This window comes from Fringilla coelebs (genome assembly GCF_963513975.1).
Source record: "Fringilla coelebs genome assembly, chromosome: 27".
Taxonomy (NCBI): Eukaryota; Metazoa; Chordata; class Aves; order Passeriformes; family Fringillidae; genus Fringilla; species Fringilla coelebs.
Window position 1 is genome coordinate 3113643 of NC_140053.1, and position 14075 is coordinate 3127717.

The window sequence follows — 14075 nt, forward strand, 5'->3', positions numbered from 1 at the left end:
GGCGGGGCGGAACAACACGAACTACAGCCGCGGAAGAGCGGCAGCGGCCGTGACCCCCGGGCAAACCGGAGACCACACCGGAGATCTGTACACTGCCCCGCCACGTCCCACAGCCCCGGGAGACCCGAGCGAGGCTGCAGAAAAGGCCCCGAGGGCCAAGAGTATAAAACCGTATCAAAATCCCTGCGCGCGTCCGGAGCGCGGCGTCCCGGGGAGCCGCGGGGGCACAGACCCCGTGACAGGGTCACCCGGAGCGGAGAGCCCCGGGGAGCCGCGGGGACACGGACCCCCGGGCAGGGTCACCCGGAGCGGAGAGCCCCGGGGAGCCGCGGGGGCACGGACCCCGTGACAGGGTCACCCGGAGCGGAGAGCCCCGGGGAGCCGCGGGGGCACGGACCCCCGGGCAGGGTCACCCGGAGCGGAGAGCCCCGGGGAGCCGCGGGGGCACGGACCCCCGGGCAAGGTCACCCGGAGCGGAGAGCCCCGGGGGCACGGACCCCCGGGCAGGGTGATCCGGAGTGGAGAGCCCCGGGGGCACGGACCCCCGGGCAGGATCACCGGGAGCGGAGAGCCCCGGGGAGGCTCCCGCCGGTGCCCGCGGGGTCAGTGCGAGCTGGTGGAGCCGGATCGCGGCTGCGGGCGGGCGCGACACCAAGCGCCGGCCGAGCAGCCGGGGAAGGACCGGGCGGAGCGCGGCGGCAGCGGCGGCGGCGGCGGCTGCGAGTCCGAGCCCCGGCGAGGGTCGGGGCCGGGGGAGTCCCCGCGCGGCGGGCGCGGCCCCTCGGCGCCCAGCCCCGGGTGCAGGGCGGCGGCGTGCGCGGAGCGGCTGCGGACCGGGCAGCGCTTGGCCCGGGGGCTGGCGGTGGGCGAGCTGAGCGAGCTGGGGGGCACCGGGGGCGAGGCGGGCACCGGGGCAGCGGGCGGCGGGACGCTGGCGGGCGGACGGCAGGGACAGGCCGGGGGGTGCGGGGTGCCCAGGTGAGCCTTGAGCAGCTCCATCATGCTCTGCAGCTCCCGGCTGAGGTGAGAAACCTCCTGGTTGAGGTGGCTGATCTGCAAGAGGACAGACAGCAGTGAGCACCGGCCGATGTCCGCGGGGTTTTTGGGGACGTGCACCCACCTGTGGTCCCCAGCACACCTCCTGGTTGAGCCTGCTGATGTTCTGCTTTATCTGCTCTGCCTCCATCACCAGGGCTGGGCCGCCTGGGTCAGTCCCTGCTGGGGAGGACCCAGACTCGGTGGGATGCCGTGCCAACCCCCGGGGCCACCAGTGTGGCCTTGCCCGGCAGCTCCTGGCAGTACCTGAGCTGGGGGAGTCCCTTGCCGCACTCGGCTCCGCGCTGAAGCAGAAAGTTTGTGACTCTGAAGTGCCTCCATTGTCTTCAATCCCATCCACGACTCTAGAGCAGCAGGGGGTGAAGGTTGCCCCGTGTCACCCCCTCTGTGCCACCGTCTGAGCAGACCCCTGGCAGCCTGGCCGGCACGGACAAGCCCCCCGCACATCCCCGCCTACCTGGGGCTGAGGTCGGGCGGGCCGCACGAGTGCAGCGAGGGGATGAGCAGCTTGGCCGGCCTCCTGCCCACGCCACCGCCCCGCTCCAGGAGCCGGCTGTCCCTCCGGCACTGCGGAGAGGGGCTGCGGCTGCCGCGGGCTGGGGAGGGGCAGCTGTGCCGCAGGGCTGATACCTGGCACAGCTCATCGCCCAGGAGGCTGCTCAGCGAGCCGCGGCGCACCGAGCTGCTCAGAGCCGGCAGCAGCAGCTTGCGGCGGGAGCTGCTGGCAGGGGACTGCTGGAAAACCTCGTCGGGCTCCTCCTCATCCTCCACAATGGAGGGAAGGGGCTTCTCCGGGGCAGCGCCGCTCTCCGGACGAGGCTGCAGGCGGGCGGGAGGTCAGGACTTGTTGCGTTGTGATTTCAGGGTTTACCCCAGAACCCAGTCGCTCCCCTGAAGATTCCCTCCCAAGTGTGTCAGTCACCTCTCCTTTCCCCTCCCTGACCCCTGCAGAGCAATGTCTGTCAGTCCTGGCATTCCAGAAGGGTGTCCAGTGATTGGCAGATTCAAAGGATGCCCTCTACCCCTGGGGGGACATTCGGCCATCCAGGTGTCCTTTGTCCCTTGGGACCTCCTCTCCTGTACCTGATTGGTGGCTCCCTACCCCTTCCCTCCCTCCATCCCCAGGGTTAAAAGGAACAGCACCCACGCAGTCAGGGAGTTCTGTTGGAGCTGTTGTGGGTTCAGAGCCCTGTGGGCCAGAATAAAGCTCTGGATCCAAACCCTGCATCAGAACCGACTCCTTTCCTTCACCATGACCTTAAAGCTTCTCCAGCAGAGGTAAACCCGAGGAGCAGACCCTGTTATGGGGGGAAGCTCCATCCCACCACCACCAGAGCTCCTGCACGCCTGCACTTGTCTCCAAGCACCCAGCTGCAGCATCCAGCCAGCCAAAAGTGTCTCTGGGGTGAAACAGCACAGTGCTGCTGTTTGGTTCAGCAGCAAGGGCCAGACAAGCTCAGGCACATCCCATACTGGTGATATTCCAATAAGGACTGGTCCCACAGCCACCCCTGCCCCGTCCTCCCTCCCCCATGGGCTCGGCGAGGGACGAACCTGTGGCGCCTGCGGCAGCCTCGGGGACCGGGAGTAGCGGCAGAGCCCCTGCAGGGAGAGCAGACGGTGCCGGCTCAGCAGCAGGAGGGAGCCCCTGCACAGCTCCACGGGGAGCAGCCACGGGCCTGCAGCCCCCCCAGCCTCTCAGTGCCCCCCAGGGCAAACAAACTTCCCCAGCCCCACACATCAGTCTCAGCTCCAGCCTCCACAACCCTGCATCCACTCTCCTTCCTCTGCTCAATGGTGAGCTGCCCAACCTCGGCCTGAGTGTCCTGAGGCAGAGCCGAGGCTGCACCCCAAATCCCAGCCCCAGCTCAGCCATCAGAGCACCAGCTCTGTCTGGAGCATGCAGCCAGTGTGAGAGAGTGATGCAGGTGCAGAGCCTGGTGCACACTCCTGGCATTCTCCTCTCTTGGTTTGTTTACACCCCTCCTGTGTTATGGACATGGTGGGTCTTGCTAGGGCTGTTTGGGACCTCCCACATCACCTCCATCAGCCTCGGGGAAACTGGGTACCAGGGAGATGCTCCAGAGGAGCTCCAAGCCTCTCTCAGCAGAGCTGGGGGAGGTAAAGTGCAGCAGAGCCATTTCTGCAGCAGAACATCCTCCCCTGGAGCCTGATGATTAACCCACAGCCCCCAGCTGCGTGCTGCACTCCAGGGGGCTTTGCCCTGGCTGTCTGTCCTGCAGCCTGCACTGCAAATGCTCTATCTGCTAATTCCCTGGGTTGCACAGAGCCAGGACAGCACATACCTGCATGCCAGGGTGGCAGAGCTGCACAGGGTGGCAGAGCTGCAGCCCCTTCCCTACCTTGGAACCTGAGTGCACAGACTCCCCCTCCATGGCCGTGCCCAGCCCCAGGGCCGTGAGCACAGGAAGGGGCTGAGCAGGAGGACACGCACCCACCTCCATCTCGCTGCCCTCCCGCAGGTTGAAGGTCAGGTCCTGGTGGATGTCAGCTGTGAACTTGCTGGCGTACTCAGGATAGAGCTGCAGCACCTCACAGAGCCCCCGCAGGCCGATGTGCTGAAGGTCGCAGTAGGTCAGAGCCTTCACATCCGCGTTGGTCTTGATGACCTGGTCCGTTCTGCACAGGTCGGCTCCTATCAAATCCCCCTTGCCTGCAGGAGGGGCTGGGCTGGTGACACGAGCCCCTCAGCCCTCATCCTGCCGGGCAGCAGGAAGGGCTGGGGCAGAGCCCACGCCACCTGCCCTCACCCAGGATGGCCAGCACCACGTTGTCCTTCAGCACCTCGAGGGAGCCGGAGCAGACGAAGTAGTTGGCCTGCAAGGCGTCGCCCTGGCGCAGCAGATACTCCCCCGGGGCGCAGAACGAGGTCTTGATGTGCAGCGAGAGGGAGCGGAGGCAGCCCCGGCTGGCCGTCTCGAAGATGGGCAGCTGCAGGATGTCCTTGTTGAGGTGCATGGCCACGTCCGCACGCAGCTCGTCGGGGAAGTCGTGGAGCAGCTGCGGACAGAGGAGCCGGGGCAGTGGGCACGAGGAGCAGGGAGCAGCTCTCCTGCAGCCCCAGAGGAGCCGGGGCTGTGGGCACGAGGGGCAGGGAGCAGCTTTCCTGCAGCCCCAGGAGACAGGTCCCACTCCGGAGCAGAAAATCTCGCTGCTGAGCTGCCCCGGTGTGTTGTAGTGTGTTTTTATACTTTGCAATACTTAGAAGTAGTTTGGTTTTTGTATCCCCGTAATTTTCCCAAAGAGTTTATCCCAGATTGTACTCCGTTTCCCTTTACCTATGGAATTTCTCTCCCTTGATGAGATCATCCCCAAATCCCCACCCTGGCTCTCTGTCAATCACTCAGCATCCCCTCCATCTAGAAGCTTCAGTTCAAGATGTCGAGTGATTAACCAGCGGCCAGGGGTCAGCCCCCCGAGACTTGCCCTATATACTGTCCTAAATGTCTGTCCCCCAGTACCCATCCCTTAGGGTAATTAATTGTTGGTAAAATGTTATCTACTTTTGGCTTCCACCTCCCTTTAAATGTAACCTTGGCACATCTCCCGGCGCTCTGGGCAGGAGCCCCCTGAGGTGTTGGAGCTCCCCTGGCTCCTGAATAAAACCTTGGATTAACCCCTGCTCAGAGCCGGCCCTTTATCTTCCACCGATGTCTCTGGAGTCTCTCCTGCTGCGAAGGTGACCAGCCCAGCCACCCTCAGCCCCCTTGGGGGCCCCATTGCTCCCGGGATAAGTGCAGGTCGGGGCTGGAGGGGGCCGGCCGAGCCCCACCAACACCTCCTACCTCATTAGCATCAATGCCGTTGTTCACCGACCAGGTGGTCTGGAAGTACTCCAGCATCCTCTGCTTGAGCTGCTGGGGCAGGTGGTGGACGCGGATGAAGTCCTTGAGGTCCTTCATGCGGGTGTGGTAGAGCGAGCGGCGGGAGTACATGCGCTGGATGATGGCCGTGACATTGCCGAACACAACGGCGTGCATCAGCGCTGCGGGCGGGAGGGCAGCCTCAGACCCGGCCCGGGGCTGCTGCCGCACTTCTCCTCACAGAGAAAAGCAAGGCACAAAATTCTTCCCAAGGCTATTTTCTGGGTTTCACATTCTCTGAACCTCAGAGAAAGGGAAGAGTGTCTTATCGTTTGCTGTGTTGCCTGTGCTTGTGCAAAAGCAGAATGCGATGTGGAGATTGTTCACCCACAGTGATGGTGTTTTGTTTCCTTGGCCGTGTGTGTGTCAGGACTGCTGGCTGACAGACATGAGTTTTCTGTGCAGTTGTGTGCAGAGTTGAGTGCTTGGCAGGTTTGGTTTAGATGTAATGTAACACAGTGTAATATAGTATAGAATAATATAGTAAAATGAAGTAATTATTTAGCCTTGTGATAAGATGGAGTCAGATGCATCATTCCCCCCCCTCATCGGGAGGAGGGAATATAGTGTAATGTAGTAATAATATAGTGTAATATAGTAATAATATAGTATAAAATAGTAATAATATGGTGTAACATATTATAATATAGTGTAGAATAATCACAGAATCCCAGAATCCCAGAATAATGAGCTTGGAAGAGACCTCTAAGATCATTGAGTCCAACCTATGCCCTAACACCTCAACTAGACTATAGCACCAAGTGCCATGTCCAGTCTTTTTTAAACACATCCAGAGATGGTGATTCTACCACCTCCCTGGGAGGAGCATTCCAGTACTTTATTATTCTTTTGGTGAACAATTTTTTCCTAATAACCAACCTATAATATAGTATAATAAAGAAATTAATTAGCCTTGTGATAAGATGGAGTCAGATGCATCATTCCCTCCCCTTGTTGGGGTTGGGGGGGAGAATATAGTGGAATATAGTGGAATATAGTAATAGTGTAATATAGTATAGAATAATATAGTATAATAAAGTCATTAATTAGCCTTCTGATAAGATGGAGTCAGAAGCATCATTTCTCTCCCCTCCTTGGGGGTGCCTGCAAAACTATACAGGGCAGCTAGGGGCACAGCATGTGGGGACTGCTCCCCAAAACCAGCCCAGGGCTGTCTCACAGGGCCCTCTCTCACAGGACTGTCTCATGGGGCTCTTTCTCAGGACTCTCTCTCAGGTCTCTCTCTCTCAGGGCTCTCTCTCAATCTCTCTCTCTCAGTGCTCTCTCACAATCCCATCACCTCCCCCAGCACCCTGCCAGGGACACAAGGCTCTGGCAGCCCCAGGTGAGCGCCCTGCCCGGCCCTGCTGCTCTCCTCACCCCCAATGAGCATGGTGCAGATGGAGAAGATCTTCTCGGTGTCGGTGTTGGCACAGACATTTCCAAAGCCCACACTGGTCAGGCTGCTGAGGGTGAAGTAGAGGGAGGCGATGTAGGCGCTGCGGATGGAGGGGCCCCCCACCGAATTGTTGATGTAGGGAGCCTCCAGCCTCTTGCCCAGCTCGTGCAGCCAGCCTGCCAAGCACAGCCCGGGGTTAGCCCTTGCAGGAGCCAGCTGGGAGGGCTGCACCCCTGGCTCTGCTGCCCCACAGCACGGGGGGGATCCCGGTGCCCCGAGCTGCCCCCAGCCCGTGCTCACCGATGTCCCAGGTGCGGGGGTCGTTGCTCTCCAGCTCCTTGCGGCCGATGACGTACCAGATGCAGGCCATCCAGTGGGCCAGCAGGGCAAACATGGACATGAGCAGCGTCAGCACCATGGCGCTGTACTGCGAGTAGCGGTCCAGCTTCTGCAGCAGCCGCAGCAGCCGCAGCAGCCGCACCGTCTTCAGCAGGTGAACCAGCGAGGTCTGGGGGGCAGGCAGGGAGGTGAGCCTGGGGTAGCTGCATGCAGGGACAAGGAGGGACACCAACACCACCCCCGGGGCAGGAACCCTTTGTTACCCCACAGCTGCCAAGAGAGTCATGAGTTACAGAGCAAGGCAGAGGCAGTTCCTCCCCAGTCAGCCCGGCACCCAGCAGCAGACAGGGTCGTGTGTTGCGGTGTGATGTCCTGGTTTGCCTCAGATACCCCGGGTTTCTCCCTGAAGATTTCTTCCCCAGGTGTGTCAGCCACCTCTACCTCCCCCTCCCTTGCCTCCTGCTGAACAATGTCTGTCAGTCCTGGCATTCCAGAAGGGCATCAGTGACTGGCAGAATTCAAGAGATGCTCTCTGCCCCCGGGGGGACATTGGGCTATCTAGGTGTTCTTTGTCCCTTAAGACTCCCCCCTGCCTGGCTGGTGGTCCCCTGTTGCCCCTTCCCTCCCCCTCTCCCTAGGGTTAAAAGGAACAGCAACCACGGAGTCAGAGAGTTCTTTTGGAGCCATTGCTGGATTCAGAGGCCTGTGGGCCAGAATAAAGCTCTGGATCCAAACCCTCCATCAGAACCGACTCATTTCCTTCACCATCGCCTTAAAGCTTCTCTGCCAGAGGTAAACCTGAGCTCCTGCACACCTGGATTTGTCTCCAAGTGCCCAGCTGCAGCATCCAGCCAGCCAAAAGTGTCTCTGGGGTGAAATCACCACAGTTGCTGCGTTTTTGGTCAAGCAGCAAGGGCCAGACAAGCTCAGGCACATCCCATCCAGCTATATTGGTAATTATTCCAATAGTCGTGGCTTGTCAGGGCACTGCATCCCCAGGAGATGTGGGTGTTGGAGAGGGGCAGGGAGGTGGGCAGCAGCTTTGCTGTCAAGGGCTGTGTTTGTGCCAGCAGCACTCACCACAGTCACGTTGAAGATGTAGAGCAGATCGAAGGGCAGAGCAGCAATCAGATCCACAAAGAACCAGGTGGCCACGTAGTGGATGCAGATGGAGCGAGGGTCATACACAACCTGGCCCGACTGGCTGACGTACGTTGTCCGGAAGTTCAGGATGATATCTACCCCAGGAGAGCAAGACCAGCCCTCACCACTCCTTCCGTGGCCAGGAGAGCCGAGCCAGCATCCACAGCCAGCATTGCTGTCACTTCTGGTGTGCCCAGGACCAACAGCAGAGGCACAGCCATCCCATCTCCCCTCTAGTTCCAGATTGCAGGGCAGGATGTATTCTATCACCATCTGTGTGGCAGCTGTCTTTGTCAAGTGGGCAGTTTGCCTTATCTCTCTCTGAGTCATCACAATCCCTCCTCCCCCTGGGGAGACACCTGCTGATAAGAGACTATTGAATGTCCCTGCATGGCTGATAAGAGCTACAGCATCCCACTGGGAGATGTGAGCCCAGAGGGAGGAGCCAAGCATTCCTACCCAGATATAATCCGGAGGTTCTGACACACCAGCAAGGCTTCTGCACTGGATTTCCCAGAGGAACAGCAGCTGCCTCTTCTTCCACTGGATCTTCAGAGGCAGACTGCACCTTTCTCCAGGATCCCTGCTCCAGCAGAACCACCCCTGGCACTGCAGGAGGGCTGCAGCCACAATTCCAATGGCCCTGCTGCCAACACCCACAGGGTGTCAGGTTGTGTTCTGACTCTGTCAGTGTTGCTTTAGTGTACTGCATTGTTTATTCTATCCTTTTATTTTCTTCCCTATTAAAGAACTTTTATTTCCTGTTCCCATAATTTTTGTTGCCTGAGAATCCCTTAATTTAAAATTCATAGCAATTTGGAGGGAGGGGGGGATTCATTTTCTCCATTTCAGGGGAGGCTCCTGCCTTCCTTAGCAGGCACCTGTCTTTCCAAACCAAGACACCTCTCCACCAGCCCTGATCCCTGCCCCACATGTCCTGTACCCTGGATCAGTGCCCAGCCCCAGACCTACCCAGGATGAAGAGCATCTCCACGGCGATGTCGCTGACAATGGTGCTGCGGGCAGCTGACAGGCTGTCCTCTGTGCCCGTGAAGCAGACGTTGTAGGGGACAGTGATGGCCACGTAGAAGGTGGCCAGCAGGATCAACCAGTCCCAGAGAGCCTTGAAGATGCTGTAGTGGAGCAGGATGAAGCGGGATTTCTGCACCGAGGCCACCTTGTACTCAGGGATGGACGGCTTGTTCTCAAACACATTCTGCAGGGGCAAACGTGGGGTGGGACAGGGGTCATCCCACAGGAGGGGTGAAGGCCACCACAGCCACCCCTCCTCCTGAGTCCTGCCAACCAGCTGTCACCCCCTGATGCCAGGGTGATGACACCTTTTTCCTGCACTGGTCACCCTCAGGGATGGGCACAGAACCCCTGATTACAGCACATCAATTAATGCAATCATTGCTCTTAACAGTAATCCCCTGGCAATCCCAACTGCTGCCTGGAACCATCTCAGGTGCCAATTCACATGCTGTGGCAGAGGAGGGGAGAGGTGAGGGCAGAACCAGGGCCATCCCACCCAAATTCCCAAAATTCAAGACTGGTTCACTGCTGTCCTTTGCCTGCTCATCAGCTCTGGGACCCAGAAGCTCTCAGACCCTCCTTCTGGCCCCACAACTGCAGGTGGTGCCCTGTACTGGGCACAGCAGCTGTGCAAAGGGGCTGGCACAGGACTGTGCCCCATCTGGCAGCTCCACAGCTCTGGCACCCTGGTGACAGCCCTCCCCAGAGCCAGTGTGGCTGTGCTCAGAGCCAGCACTGGGGTTTCCTGACAGTGACTGTATGAGGAGAGGCACAGCTCTGCCAGAGCTGCCAGGTCTGCTGTCTCAACAACAAGCTCTGGGCACCCACTGGGTTCTCCTGCTGCCAACCAAACACAAGTGCAGCCTGGGTACAGCGTGGCTGCCAGAGCTGGGAGCATTTCAGTACTTGGCAAGCCAGGGAGAGACGTGCATGGGAACAGCATCCCAGTGAGGCTGGGCTCTGCTCTCAGGAGAGCTGCTGCACTGCCAGTTCACCACAGCCCAGCAGGGGAGGCACTGGGCCAAACTGGGGGTCCCTGGGTCCTTACACGGTTGATTTTCATCTCGCCACGGTCCCTCCGGACAAACTGGCTGCTGAGCTGGTGCAGCATGGTCCGGCCCTGCCTCCGTGCAGCCCTCAGGTGAGAGTTCCCAGGCTTCTTGCTCCTCTGCTTCTCACTCCTCTGCTTCTCTGCAGTGGACAAGGCATGCTGAGTCAGTGAGAGTGCTGTTCCCCACCAGGGAACAGGAAGCACCTTTGCCACGTGCCCACTGCACACTCTGCTCCCTGAATCCCATCCCCACTCTACAGGCATGGCTCACCCTCCTTCTTGTCACCAGGGTAGCTCCTGCCTCGGCTCTCTGTGATGTCCTTGAAGGAGAAGAGGAAGAGCACCACCTCCCCTTTTTCATTCTTGATGGGCATGATGTCCAGCAGGCACCAGAAGGCAGCTCCTGGGTGGAGGAGAGAGTTGGTGAAGGCAGGGCAGCTCCCTCTCTGCTCAGCAGCTCCCCCAGGCCACGTGTTCCAGAGCAGGATGTATTCTATCACCATCTGTGTGGCAGTTGTCTTTGTCAAGTGGGCAGTTTGCCTTATCTCTCTCTGAGTGATCACAATCACTCCTCCCCCTGGGGAGACACCTGCTGATAAGAGGCCATTGAATGTCCCTGCATGGCTGATAAGAGCTACAGATGTGAGCCCAGAGGGAGGAGCCAAGCATTCCTACCCAGATATAATCTGGAGGTTCTGGAATACCAGCATGGCTTCCCAGTGGATTCCCAGAGGAACAGCAGCTGCCTCTTCTTCCACTGGATCTTCAGAGGCAGACTGCACCTTTCTCCAGGATCCCTGCTCCAGCAGAACCACCCCTGGCACTGCAGGAGGGCTGCAGCCACAATTCCAATGGCCCTGCTGCCAGCACCCACAGGGTGTCAGGTTGTGTTCTGACTCTGTCAGTGTTGTTTTAGTTTACTGCATTGTTTATTTTATCCTTTTATTTTCTTCCTTATTAAAGAACTGTTATTTCCTGCTCCCGTATTTTTTTTGCTTGAGAGCCCCTTAATTTAAAATTCATAGCAATTCAGAGGTGTGGAGTGGGTCTGCATTCTCCATTTCAGGGGAGGCTTCTGCCTTCCTTAACAGACTCCTGTCTTTCCAAACCAAGACACCATGAGACCATGACGGAGCCAAATCCCAGCTGGAGCTGTAGCCAGTACCCAGCCCCACGTGCCACTCACCACCCTTCTTGTAGAAGCAGACCTCCGTCTGGTACTCCTGCCTGCTGTCCAGGGCCTTCTCGATGCCCTGCAGGGTGGTCTCGCTGGTGTCAGCCCCGCAGAGGAAGCGGCAGCTGCAGTTCTTCTGCATGACCTCGGTGCGGGCAAAGCCGGTGAGGTCGCAGAAGCCATCGGAGCAGTAGACGATGGGGAAGCCACAGCGGCCCTGAGCGTTTGCCAGGATGAAGTTGCTGTCTGAAAGGAGACACAGCTGCCCCCGAGGCCTTGGGGCCACCTCAGGGGGCACAAACAGCAGCTCAGCCCCCCACCGTGTCCCTCTGGGAGGTGAAGCCAGACCTCCACATAGCTGCTGATTGTCCCTAGCTGCTCCCAGAGCTAGTTCACCCCCTGTCCAGCCCAGGCAGGACCCCAGCCCCATGCAGTGGACAGGGAAGGAGCCTGGATCTGTCTCCTGGCCCCCATCACCCACGCGAGGCAGCTCACGCCTCCTCCTCACCATCTGCCGCTCCGCCAGGGCTCAGGGAGCTTAGTGGGAGCAGCAGCTCCCAGCTGGGCGTGCCCAGCCCAGGGGTGCCCAGCTGTGGTGCTGAGATCCCCAGAGGTGTGGGGCGCTGAGAAACCAGCTGAGAGGGTGGGAGAAAAACCATCAAGGGCCAGATGCCATGAGCCAGGGATGAAGAGCAGCATCCTCATCCTCTCAGCAGCACAGAGCCTCCCCAGCATCGCCCAGCGCTGGTGGTGGGAACTGCAGCAAAGTGCTCACCAGCCCCGTGCCCTGCCCAGTCACAGAAGAGCTGTTCTGCCCCCCAGCCCTGCCCCACGGTGCCAGCAGGACAGAGGGCCTCATGTTAGCAGGGTGCCAAGGGAGTGGGTATGCAGCTGGCACGGATTGTGGTGGAACCAGGGGCAGAGCAGGGTATTCCCAGCCCCAAAATGGTCTGTGGTGCTGAGTGCCCAGCACAGAACCCTTGCACCACACAGCCAGGATCAGGTGGATGTGCTCTACCCCCTCTCAGAGAAAAAAAGAAGCCCACAGTGCTGCCAGCACCTGCACACCACAGGCAGAGTGGTGCCAGGTGGATGTGCTCTGCCCCCTGTCACAGAAGAGAGGAGCCCACGGTGCTGCCAGCACCTGCACACCACGGGCAGAGTGGTGCCAGGGCCAGGCAAAGGCAGCAAGAGGCTGTGGGAGGGAGGGGATGCAACCACAGACAGCCCTGGCTGATGGAGGTGCCGTGGGGCCACCACAGCACAGCTCAGCCCAGGATTAGCTCGGAGAAGCAAAAATAGCCTGAAGCTGTGACTAAGGCCAGATTTTGGCTCTGGGAAGCCGGGATTATGGTGATATCCAGGATGTGTTATTAGGACAGAAAACAAGGGTTTGCATTTGGGAGTGGCTCAGTGAGCTGGAGGATGTGGCCCTGGCAGGCTGGCAGACCCCAGCCATGGTGGGCAGTGTGCCTGGTTGGGTGCCCCAGGGCCCAGAGCTGCAGCTGCCTGGGAGAGGCAGGGTTAACTCCCCACGGAGTATCACTGCCCTAAACCCCTCTCCATGGCAGACAAAGCCGATAAGAGGCACATCAAACCCGCAAAGCCCCACACTGTTTAAAAGTGCCCAGCAGAGGTGGTTGGGCAGCTTTGGACAGGGGACTGCCAGGGCGCTGCAGGCAATGCCAGGCTCTCTGGGGCAAATTCACAAGCTTTTGGTCTTGGTGTTGCAGGCAGCTTCTCTGGGGACTCTTCCCTTGGAGAGCCTGATCCAGGCTCTCCAATGGTGGGATCACCATCATGAGGCACATGTGGCTCTGCCCTGTCATCTCCAGGCACAGCTCAGTCAGAGTGACAGAAAAGAGATTTCTCACACATTGCAGCCCCAAGGGTAACACCCAAATTTCAGCTTCCCTAGGCAAGTGACATTCTGTGCCACCGGGGCTGGCCCATGTCACTTCAGGCTCAGAGGCATCTCAGCGTGGCAGTCAACACATGCTTAGGGGGCTCCAAGTGCCCCGATAGTGCCCTGGGAGGTGGCTGCAGGTTCCCAGTGCCATCTCCTTGCCAGTCACGCCCAGCAAGAGAGGAGATGCTCAGCCATGCAGGCAGCTGGCCCGGGACACACCTGCAGCAGGTGTTTTTGAGGGGAAGCTGAGGTCAGTCATGAACACGGCCCATCCCTGGGCGGCTTCATGGTGCCAGCAGTGCTGGTGGCATGTGGCACCCGGGTATCACCTATCCCGGCTTCAATCCATCCCGGCTTCAATCCATCCCGGCTTCAATCCATCCCGGCCCGGCACATGGACACGGAGAGCAACTCAGCGCCCGGGGACACCGGCACCACTCGGGCACGGGACGGGGGCCTGGGGATCCCAATCCGCCCGGGCGTGTTGAGACCGACCGTGCCCTCTCCGGACCTCCCGCAGACACCGGGATCTGTCCCTGGTGCTGAGCGCGGCTGCGGCGACACCGAGCGGCACCGGCAGCGGGGGCGGCCCGGGACGCGGGCCGAGTACCGGAGCACCGAGCCCGCATACGGGACGGCCCGTACAGAGCGTGGGTGGCCGAGGTACTGAGTCTGCGGGGCCGGGCGATCCCTGTCCCGTTCGCCGTCTCCTGCCGGGCACCGGCTCCCCCCACCCGGTTTCCCCCCACGCCGCCGCCGCCACGGCCCCTCCCCGGTCCCGTCCCAGCCCTACGTGTGCCATCGAAGCGGGTGGCGATGGTGTCCAGGAAGGTGTTCTGCGGCGCCAGCAGCCCCTTCATCACCGGCATCGTCCCGCCCCACCGGCCGGCCGCCGCGGGGCTGCGGCGGCGGGGCTGCCTCCGCCGCCCCCGGCCCCTCCGCAGCACCGCGGGCTGATCCCGGCCCGCCCGGGGCTCCCGCCCCGCCCCCGCCCCGCCCCGGCACCGGGAGGGGCCTCGGCACCGTCGAGCACCGTCCCCCGCCCGCGGGCACGGCGAGCTGGCCCGGCGGGGCTCGGGGTTGGT

The 14075-nt window shown here is 60.4% G+C and overlaps 1 protein-coding gene across 1 annotated transcript; it reads right to left on the minus strand.

Moving 5' to 3' along the window:
* Nucleotides 1-603: 603 nt before the first annotated feature.
* On the minus strand, nucleotides 604-13859 carry KCNH4 (potassium voltage-gated channel subfamily H member 4; the record flags this gene model as incomplete). The annotated part of the gene is made up of 16 exons (XM_084222426.1): nucleotides 604-1053; nucleotides 1139-1218; nucleotides 1303-1400; nucleotides 1514-1875; nucleotides 2611-2658; nucleotides 3516-3730; nucleotides 3828-4077; nucleotides 4863-5062; nucleotides 6321-6515; nucleotides 6640-6847; nucleotides 7759-7916; nucleotides 8794-9037; nucleotides 9905-10047; nucleotides 10179-10310; nucleotides 11094-11327; nucleotides 13784-13859. The coding sequence occupies 16 exons, from the start codon at nucleotides 13857-13859 to the stop codon at nucleotides 604-606; spliced, it is 3093 nt and encodes a 1030-aa protein (XP_084078552.1).
* Between the last annotated feature and the right edge of the window lie 216 nt (nucleotides 13860-14075).